Here is an 11033-nt window from a genome sequence, read left to right on the forward strand (position 1 = left end):
AGTTTTCATAGGAACATTATTTGAGGTGCTTCGCTTGTGGTACTAAAGAGGAGAGCCTAAACCCTATTGTTAGAACAAACATGAAGAAAAAGAATAGATTAAAACAAGATAACACAGAGATTTAACGTGGTTCACACACCGATGTGATGTGCTACACCTATGGGCGAAGGTGAAGATGATTCACTATATGATGGAAGAAGATTACAATAGAGATCTCTCAAGAACACCTGAACTCGTAGCAAGAACTCTCACCTAAAAACCCTAACGCAAAAATCCTCTTTTCTCTCGTTTCTCTCTTACTTACACAACAAGACAACAAAACATGTCGGAGTAGGTCAATCTTTGAAAGGGTCAAGAATTTGAGACACACATAACACCTATTAAGATGTTTGATTTGAATATCCCATACTACGTGAGTTTCGATCCATCGCTTAAAGTTAGAAAATTTTGATTTGGAGTCGTGACCACCAACAATCCCCCTGTCATAGTTGTCAGGATGTCACCTAGGCATCACTTAGGCGTCCAGCCCGTTATATATGGGTCATGGCAACTGTCGCCTTAGTGTAAGGCGTTGGCCTAGCACTTGGTTAACACTTATTTATTTCATTTACTTAATATATTATTCATAAATAAGCAAACACCCTCTATTTGAATCCAATAAAAATAGTTTAACAATTAAATTCCAAAAGGATAAAAAGTCAACCCCCCAATTTGAAAAAAAACTGGTTTTGGTTGTAACGGAGATTTTCAACTTTCAAACACTTAGGTTTTTCCTATATGAAATTAAATCTCCGTAAAATCTTATCATAGTAAAACATTGCTAAGAACCAAAACTGCGGTAAAAAAATCTTTTGTTCTGATGTCCATAACTTTATTTCCATCCAGGCGATTATTAACAACATTCGTGCACCTTAAAATAAGTTTGACCGGGACATAACTCTGTCAAGACAACTTGGATTAGTTGGGAAGTTGGTTTTGTGCTCTACCTTATATAAAAAGTCTCATGTAAAAATAAAATCATTTGACTAGTCACACTTATTATAGAATAAGAACATTTCTTTAAATGTTGATTTTTGATGACTTGATCTTAATGTTATTTTTTATGACTTGAGGTGGCTTAATGTTGATTTTCTTATGGTATAGGGTATATGTAGCATACTAAGTAATGTTAGAAATGAGGGGAAACAAAAGATAACACTTGGACAACTTGGATGCGTAGGCAACGCCTAGGTGGGCGCCATGTCGCCTAGGCGCTTAGGCACCCCTCCACCGCCATGGATAGCCTTGCCGCCTTGACAACTATGCCCCTATTGATTTCACCAATAATAAGTGTTAGTGAGAAGCATTGAATTGCTACCTTAATAAGTGAGATGTATTGGATCATGTTATGTGAGATGTACTAGATTATAAAGTGAAAAGTACTAGAACAGTTCCCAGCATAAGTAGGGCATACTTAACATGTTAAGATTTTATAAGTGAAATCTAGTGACCAGATCTGTCAGAGATGATTTTCCCTAGCTCTCTCTCTTTTTCTCAGTTTCTGCTCTAGTTTGTGTTCTGTTTCACTACATGGTATCAAAGCTCTGATCTAGTGCAGATGTCTTCCTCTTTTCTCTCATAATCCAAGTCCTTCCCCTCGATTCCTGATTCAATCAAGAAAAATTAGGAATTGATTCCAGTTTTCTGTTCTCTTTTTGTGTCTGCCACGGTTGCTGATCGTGTTACGGGTGCATGTCGCTGTGATATGCAATGTACTCTTCTCTTCTAAATCAGATCAGTTGTAGAAGCGAATGATCTGTGTTGTGCCCATAGTTAACAAATTCGGATTCGGGAATTATTCGGACGGAGAATTATTCGGAATAATTCGGATGATTAATTGAAGGATTCGGTCAAAAAAGCGGTCAAAAAAGCTTATTGGGTTTTTTTTTTTTTTTAAATTGTTTTTTATTGTTTTTTTTTTTTGGTTTTTTGTTTTTTTAAATAATGTTTAAATAAACCGAATAATTCGGTTTAATTCGGATTCGGTCCGAATTATTCGCGATTTATATTCAGTTTTGAAAAAGTCGCGAATTTTAAAGAATTTTATTTTTAATTCGGATTCGGTCCGAATTTTTGATAAAATTCGGAAAAATTCGGTTCGGCCGAATAATTCACGAATTATTTGGCCGAATTGATAACTATGCATATGACTAAAAATTTGGAAAGGAAAAAGAGGGCAAAAGAAAGCTATCATTTACAAAGGGACCAGTAGTTGCTCTTCTGGAATTTCAGTATCACTCAATTCCAGTTGCTTTTGTCTTTATATAGTGTTATTGTACCCAATGATGAGACTTGATATTGAGAATTGAATGAAGTTTTTTTGGTTTGAAACCATGGCTGCCGTGCGTGCTCCCCTCCTTTCTCCTCCCAGAAATTCTCTTCTCCCATCTCTTGTCGTTCTCCTTTAATTCAATTGAAGTTCCAGAAATGCAAGTCACACCTTGCCTGGCTACTGTCCATCATACCCACAGCAGAACACGAACTGAGAAAAGGATCCCGGAAGATCCCTGTTTGCATTTTGGTTCTGGTCGAAGAAAGCTTGCCCCCAAATGATTCCAACACTTGAAAAGCCCTATCTCTAATACCCTTCCTGTGGAAAAATCTATCTCTGAAACTAGGGCTGGACCTGCAACCATCGCCTTGTGAAATTGCAGAATCCGATTTGCTGTTCTGGACATCTCCATTGGCTATTTATGTTGGGTAATCCATAGGTCTTCAATATTCAGAGCCCTCTTTTAAGTTCCAGCTTGATCCGGTATCTCATGAGAGAGATATCTCCTTTGAAATTGACTACTACTACCGCCGGGTTCATTCCTATCGTGCAAGGAAGAAAAAGCTAAATCTTCTTTTTACACTTAAGTCCTGTTTATAAAGACCCTGATTTTGAATTTTTATTTCAGTTTAAATCCACCTCTGTTTTCCTATCCAGAATCGACTTTCTCCTTTTGATTTAATTCCTGTTGTGTCCCAACTCAATTATTTCGCTAAAGGGGTTCTGAATTGCCTCATAAATTAAAAGATTGCCACTGATTTGTTAAGGTTGAATTATTTGTACTTTGATGGGCCCATAAGCGATCTGATTCCGGTTTTGGAACCTGGATCTGCATCACATTAAAGTTCCAACTCAATCTTGATTAGTATCAATAGAATATCGACGAGTCATTGCATACTATGCATGCTGAACTAAGAACTAGTCGAGCAATGTGGACTAGTAGGTCAACTGGCAGCCACTAGATTTGATCAAATATCTAGTTAGTCTACCAACTTGGACAATTATTGTGCAGATAATTTTATGTGACATGGGAACTTCAAATCATTCCCTGTATTTCACATTTATATTTTTAGTTGACTAACTAGGTCACTAACATCAGGGAATTCAATTTCTTTGCCCCCTCACCCTCTCCCTGAAGATAATTCTAAGCTATCCTTGTTGATGAAAACTGAGCAAACTGACCTCGTCAACCTCTAAAAAAGTACGGTAAGCTTTAAACAAATCTGACGACACATAGTTTCAACTTTAAAGAACCAAACCTTTAATATAACCCCAACACATTGGATCCTAGAGGAGCAGGTCAATATTGTTATTATTATTATTATTTATTTATTTTTAATTTTTTGATAGACTGGAGCACAGAAATAATTAACAAGCAAACAAAATAAGAGGATAAGAAAATGTACCACACGTTCTGGGATTAAAAAGAGACAAAGGCTGAAATCTGGTGCAGGCATTGCCATAAGAGCCTGCTCAAAAAGGAAAATAAAATAAAAACCAGACATTTAAGAGAAACCTGGGGAGAGGAAGCTAGAGAACCTTCTTAAATGTTTAAGCATGTTAACTAGACCTTAACCAAAATGCGTGCAACAATACTGGTGCTCATTCGCTCTGGTTCAAACTGTAGAATGTACAGGATTCATTGGAAGTAAATATATCAGAACACTTCATTTAAAAAACAGGAAATTCATAAAAAGGCATCTCTATGAGAGTGCATCTTTTTGTGTTTCAATCTTTGTGTTTGTTACTTTGTATTGTGGGGAAGGGTGAAGTGTGAATGGGTGTGCATTAGATGGTAAGAAAGTCAACCTGATAAAGTCGAAGAAGGCACAGATTTGCATCGAGACTGTATGTTTGTGATGAAACCTGTATGGAACAAAAAGGGAGACAAGGGAGGAAGGGGAAAAAAAATCCAATATTATGAATTGGACAAAAAATTATAAGGAAAAAGAACACTGCCGGGCAGTGGCCCCCAGCACCCTCTCACAGGAGCCAGTGAAATGACCACCCTACCCCTTCCCCTTCCCATGGATGCCTGTGTGTGTATGCTCTCATTGGCCCCCGTGCTGGAGCAGGGGCCATGGAGTCCGGCAGCAAACCCCTTCCCAAAATATATTACCAATATGTATAAGCATATAGTCGCATGGTGCGTGCCTTAGTGAAGTACCAAAGAAAATTAGATTAACTCAAAAGGCACTCTAACATAGAAATACCAAAGGATTAGGCAGACTTACAATTAAATCTTCTGACATTCATAAATTACCATCCTTAATCACTGGAAAAAAAAAAAAAAATTTTTTTTTTTTTTTAAATGAAAACTTTCTTGGGCAACCCTCTGAAGCAAAGATTGAGTGTTAAACATCCATGCCGTACAGCACATATGCCTCCAATGAGATTATGGAGACTAACAAAATTCTGCTTTCCACCATTCCTGCACCACATATAAGACCCTGAAAGATGTTGCAGAAAATACAAAGGAGTGTCTGATGTCATGGAGACTATCATAACTCCCTTGAACATTGTCAATGGACCCAACGTTACTTTCAGAAGGACATATATGCAGAGTTAATAAAGAATCCTTCCATTTCCTTCTTTCTCCGATCAAATAAGTTACAGGTCCAAACCCTGAATCCTGATTATATGCCACCACCAAAAATCAATTTCAATCGTAATGTTTACTAAACTTTAGGTCAATCAATTGCCACATTCTATTCCAGCATGTTCGCCATTCTTATTTTTATGGGTTTTTAACTTGTAACGAACTTTTGGGGTTTTCTTAAAGTGCCTCTCCGTAGGAAGCTTTGCATATTGCACCATCCTCACCTTAACCACAGCTAATCACTCTTGAAAGAAAGATAATAACACAAATGGGGGAGAAACATATGTGAAAGAAAGACGATATACGAAGAGATAGATGGCTGAGTCTGACCTGCTCGTTCACGTAGCTTTCGAGATCAGGAAGAATGTCAGGATTGTACGGGTTCACAGCGACGAGCTGCTCGACCGTGTACGAGACCGTCTGTTTTGGAACCTCTCGTTCTCTTCCCATGGCGGACTTCTGAGACTCGCCCGGTCGCCCCCAACTACAGCTTTGCAACTTCCTCCAAGGAACAAAACAGAGAAGGACCAGATCAGAGGCGGAACAGAAAGGGCTTCTGGGAACAGTCGGCTTAGCCTTTAGGGCATACGTAGGAATCGTAACAAAAGTCTATCCGGGCCCGTCTTTAAACTTAACCTCAACCAGTAGTCACCACTCACCGCGTCGATCGCAAAGAGTGTCCGAGAGCGTGGCCTACGCCAACTCCCCCATTTTGTCTACTTTGCCTTTTTCATGTGAAAAGCCAATTCTGTCCTTTGATTTGTGAATAACAGAAATAGATACAAGGCGCTCCTCGATGGGGACCATTTCCCCATCTTGAAAATCTATAAAAAGTCATAGACATCTTCATTCGCTTACCCCTTCCGGCTTCCACTTCCCTACTGAGAAAGACAAAGAACAAACCTTAATAACAAAGTTTTAAAACTAATACAACGTAAAGGTACTTCAAAGAGAACTTTAAAACTATCCTTCCATTATGATAGAGGCTTGTTTGTTTAGGAGTAAGTTCTCCTAACACTGTTTCGATTTAGCATGACCCTACTAATCATGTACATATTTATGATAATGTCTAATGGTGAATAATGGAATGTAAATGTTGTCCAGTCTTTAATTACAATTATTTATCGTATACTTCTCAATGTTCATAATGTTTCAAGTAACTCATGATTTTTTGAACGAAACTTTGTTGTTGCTTGGGTTGCAGCTCCTTGATAGCAACCATGAGAATAGAATCCTAGGGGTAGGGTTGGAAAATTTCACCTGAAGAGGGTATTTTCATACCTATTCCTGAATTTCCATTCCCTTAACTGCTGCAACTACTACCTAGGCAAGAGCAAAAAATTTCATGGTTTTGACCCTTTAGTGAAACATACATGGACATATAGTTGGAAGAATGCAGCAAAATGGTTAATTGAAGAGCACTTAGTTACGGCTGTAAGCACTTCTAAAGAGTGGAATTTTGCTACTCCAAAATTTTAATTTGTTTTTTCTTATAGAATTAGTCTTGGTATGAAAAGTAAATTGCGTGGGTTTTTTTTCAATTGGTCCCTATTGTTGTTTTTATAGAAATAGGTGTTAGGCTGCTTTGTGTATGCCAACACCTCCATACGTCTGTATTTCTCATTTCTTCCTGTGAACTGACATATCTACCTGTATTATAAGAGGAGAGAGATTGACACATGGAGATGCTAGCACATGCTATGCTTCTGGACAGGAAATTTTATCTTTTTTTCTATATAAAATTAAATGACATAAATAGGGCCAAGTCGGAGCCGGGCCTGAACTGGAGCCTGAGTTGAGTCCTGGGGATCCTTGACTGGGCCTAGGTTTTCAGCCGAACCCAGCTTGGGTAGGGGTGGCAACAGGCAGTCCAACCCATATTGGTCCGGGCCTAACATTCAATATAATACAATGAGAATCATGGGTGAAAATTTTAGAGTTGGCCTGTCATATATACCAACCTGATATAACCATCGTTGACCTGATAAAGGGCTCTAATAAGGCTCCAGTCTGAGCCTGATATCATCGACTTACTGTCTTGAGCCCAATTAGCTATATATCCATCCCTATTCCCAACCTGCCCGATTTGGTTCTATCGAGTCAACTCGCCCCATCTCGTTTGGCCCACTTGATTCAACCTGATCCCATGAGGAACCTACCCATTTGGACTTGCTTCCATGAATTTACACACTTAATATGTCAGTGATTAACATAAGTGGAAATCCTGTTTTAATGTGCTTGGGTGGAAGTTACAGAGTCCTCTTTTTTTTTTTCATCCATATGTTAAGATTAATCTGTTTTTATCTTCTTGTTTTAGTTTGTAGGGATATTGAGATTACTCTGTTTTAATGTAGAACATGTGGCATGAAGACTGCTGTTCAGATTCGAAGAGTTTTTCTCTGTGGTTCTAACCCCAGGACCTACTTCCTCCCATAATATGTACATGAGATTGTTAAAGTAAATTTATTAATTCATAACCCCAAGGCGTGTAAACGTTCTTCTGAGAGAAGAATCATGTATGATTAAGGGGAAGAAGCTCGTTCCCGGGGATTCAGGTGGCCGGATAATTACCTTCACCGGAGGTTAATGGTTCCCCATGTGGTCGGAGTTGATTGAAGCAATGGGAAGAAAACTTGCTAGTTGGGAAGAATATTGTTTCACTACTTGTTCTTCCACTATAGTTGCAAGGGTTAGGTTAGCTTGGGATGGATTATTTATATTTTAGGCAAAAAGGTCATATAATCATTTCAAGGTCATGTTTAACAGATAATGACAGCAAGAGATAATTGTAATTGTCTATATAGGGTGATGGTTTTTTATTAAGGACAAATCTTATCAAGAGGTGGACCAGTAAATTTCCTTCGTTTTTTTTTTCTATCAAAGGAAAGAGTCAGTTTTCAAATTTCCTTTATCTAAGTTTTCTTTTCTGTATCATTACATTGTTCTAGGTTGATACTTAAAGTGATTTTTTCCTTTTTTTCAAATCAAAGAAAGAGAAAGCTCATCTTGTCAATTTATCCTTCGATTGTGTTTGATTTCGTATTTTAAAAATCATTGACTTTTCTTTATGGCACCTTTCAAAGCTTTATGTCAATCCTTAGCAGCTGACGTGTTTATCAAAATAAACAAATACTTTTTTTTTTTTTTTGATGAAGTATCAAAATAAACAAATACATAGTGGTTGAACCTGTGCCACACATTTAGAGAGGCTGAATTATTATTATTATTTATTGTATTGCATGGACGATGTGTTCATTATGACTTTTGGATGAATTACGCTAATTAGGATAGAGCTCCTCTATGGAGAGAAATATGGCATTATTATTTATTGTACTGTATGGATGATGTGTTCATTATGGCTTTTGGATGGATTACGCTAATTAGGATCGAGCTCCTCTATGGAGAGGAATATGACGGAGAATTGGCAGAGACGGCTTCGGATCATGACACGTGGATCGTGACATGTCAAAAGAGACTTTTCATTGTATTCTATGTAAACAGCTGCGGTGGAAACCTACTACTTCGATATTGTCGACTTAATGAATAAGATGTCAAATCCTCTTGCTTCAAGCGGGACATCCAGAAAAAAAGGTGGGTGTTGCGAAGGGCAAGTCCGGGTATTAAGGCTACGCAAGAGTTTTATTTTCTGTGGTTGACGTGCCTTGCTTCAGCTTCAGCTTCTCGCTTGCTTGCTTTGATGTCCGAAGACGATGTGTTAAGCATATGACATTTGGTCTCTCATCTTCGGATCATGACACGTGGATCGTAACACATGTCACGATCTGATGGGAGATGCAAAACATAGTCAGCTACTCCCATCCTTTCGGTAAATTCACATCTCTCTACTGCAACCTCCCTCATAACACCTGAATCCGATTCAGTTGATCCCGCTGCTTGAATTTCTTGCTCATAATAGCAAGAGACCAAGCCAGAGTCTCCCTCAGAATTCTCAACCTTAACAGGGGGAGATCCATAACTACTCAAGAATTACTTGCAATGATTTTGCAGAGAGAGCAACACGGTTCGGATGTGCGATCAATTATTTGCTCTCCGTCATTTGAATGAGAGGGAGGAAGAAGGAGACACCGCAGTTCTGTCTTCATGATTTGGAGAGAGGAGAAGAGGGAGGAAGAAGAAGAAGAAAATAAGAAGGGAGTTTAGCTTACTTGAGTTCTGAAGTTTGCAGAGATAGAGAAGAAATGGGGCTTCAATCTGTCTTTTGTTTGAATGCGTGAAGTTTGTAGAGAGAGCAACACAGCAGGGAGAAGAGAGAGGAAGAAAAAGAAGAGGGGAAAATTTTAAAAAACCTAAATCGCTATCGTTTTCAGCCGACTATGTTTTGTATCTCCCATGTCGTGATCCACGTGTCATGATCTGAAGCCCTCTCCGCCAACTCTCCGCCATATTCCTCTCCATAGAGGAGCTCGATCCCGCTAATTAGCTCTCTCTCTCTCATTTCTTATGAGGAAAGAAAGAGGTAGGACATTGGAAGATCTCTTTTAATAGGAAAATACTATAATAAAAGGAAGGGAGAGAGGTTTTCTAAACAAGATGCATAGGGAGCGAACCAATGAGGAGTAACAAAATGGTTTCATACATAGGGTGACAGAGTGTCATTTCATGTGTGTGTGATAGAGAGAACCCTAGGCTAACGGTTTAATTTCAGGCCTAGTTGAGCCTAATTGTTTAAAGCCTGAACTGATCCGTTCAAATAACAAACGTGTTGGGTTCAAGCCTAGCCCAATTATGATGTTCATTCCGAGTGCATGGTCCTTACCCATCATTCACCCGCTTGGACCGAATGATTGTAGGCTTGACCTAGCTCTCTTCATGAAATTTTCATTTTATACCCAATGCCCATGAACTAAAGATAGATGATGTTAAGACATACTTTTAATATAAAGATATGTTAATTGAACCTTACTTTTAGCCAAATGGTTGGGGATTAGAGGATTTATCGCATACATATGTTAAGGCATGTTTTTAGTCATAGGCCATTTATAGCTCGTTTACATTAAACGTGCATTTAGCCCAATTAAGGCCCTATCCGACTCCTGACCAACCAAATATAAATTGCATCATACCAGCCCAATGTAAGCCTGCTTAGATAAACATTAATACTCGATCACAGTGCAAGGATTCAAAATGGTCCCGTTCGATTTGACTTGGTTGAGACTGGCCTGGGCCGGCCCAATCGATTCACACCCCTACCCTAGGCTAAGAGAAACCTATCTTTCCCCTCCAAAGGATATGGAGTGTGAGAGGGTGCTGAGTGTGTGAAAATTATCTGTAGCTGCTGTACCGGTGCAATGAACATCAGGTGATTGGGAGCCCTTTGAGGCACATGTCCAAATACTTTCAACCATCTGATGCTCAGTGCAACTCACCACTCGCTACAGATAATATGGGCTCGTTGGAATCTAGTCATAGTCCGCAACCATGCAAGTTGGTGCGGTGAGACGTACAACTGGGGTGAGCATCAACTGAATTATTGATTAGTTTTTTGTTTTTGGGTATGAACTGAATTATTGATCACCGCACCTTACATGACTTGAAATGCCTTTAAAGTTTCTACCAAAAAAAAAAAAAAAAAAAACCGCCTTTAAAATTCAGACTACTTATCGAGAGAGAGAGGGAGGGGTTATGATCATAGTCATTACATCACATATGTCCTAGTCAATCAATTCCCTATTAATTAATATTCCTGGCAGGATTCAACCTAATTCCAATGGTTGCATTAATTAAATAATTAATCGTATGTTGTGGATGACTACTTGTCTGCCAAATGAAAGGTCAATAGCGAATGAAGAATTAATTAAGATTATCCATCATCATCATCATTATCATATATTAAAACAGACCGACCTTTTAACTTAAGCAATGTCGCCTTTCCACCAATGGATCCATTTTAAGTTTCAACCCAATGCCTCAACACCACTTTGATCACATCACGATTATATATATACACATAATTATTCTGTTGTCTTGTCCTTCTTTTCTTTTTTTATATATATTTTATTTATTACATCGATTCTTTAATTCTTACTCTGAAAACTACCAACCATTTTCTACCAAAAAAAAAACTACCAACCATTAATAACCTTCCATCTATGCCTTGCCACC

General features: G+C 38.4%; 1 protein-coding gene across 1 annotated transcript in view; it reads right to left on the minus strand.

Moving 5' to 3' along the window:
- Positions 1 to 5507, minus strand: part of LOC122084099 (eukaryotic translation initiation factor 3 subunit K) — a 13787-nt gene extending 8280 nt beyond the window's left edge. The window contains exons 1-4 of the mRNA XM_042652153.1: positions 5241 to 5507; positions 4121 to 4177; positions 3882 to 3932; positions 3718 to 3780 (exon numbers count right to left, since the gene is read on the minus strand). Of these exons, the coding sequence (XP_042508087.1) occupies positions 3718 to 3780; positions 3882 to 3932; positions 4121 to 4177; positions 5241 to 5360 (291 nt within the window). The 5' untranslated portion in view covers positions 5361 to 5507. The remainder of the gene's footprint in view (positions 1 to 3717; positions 3781 to 3881; positions 3933 to 4120; positions 4178 to 5240) is intronic.
- Positions 5508 to 11033: the final 5526 nt, after the last annotated feature.

This window comes from Macadamia integrifolia, chromosome 7, assembly GCF_013358625.1.
Source record: "Macadamia integrifolia cultivar HAES 741 chromosome 7, SCU_Mint_v3, whole genome shotgun sequence".
NCBI lineage: Eukaryota > Viridiplantae > Streptophyta > Magnoliopsida > Proteales > Proteaceae > Macadamia > Macadamia integrifolia.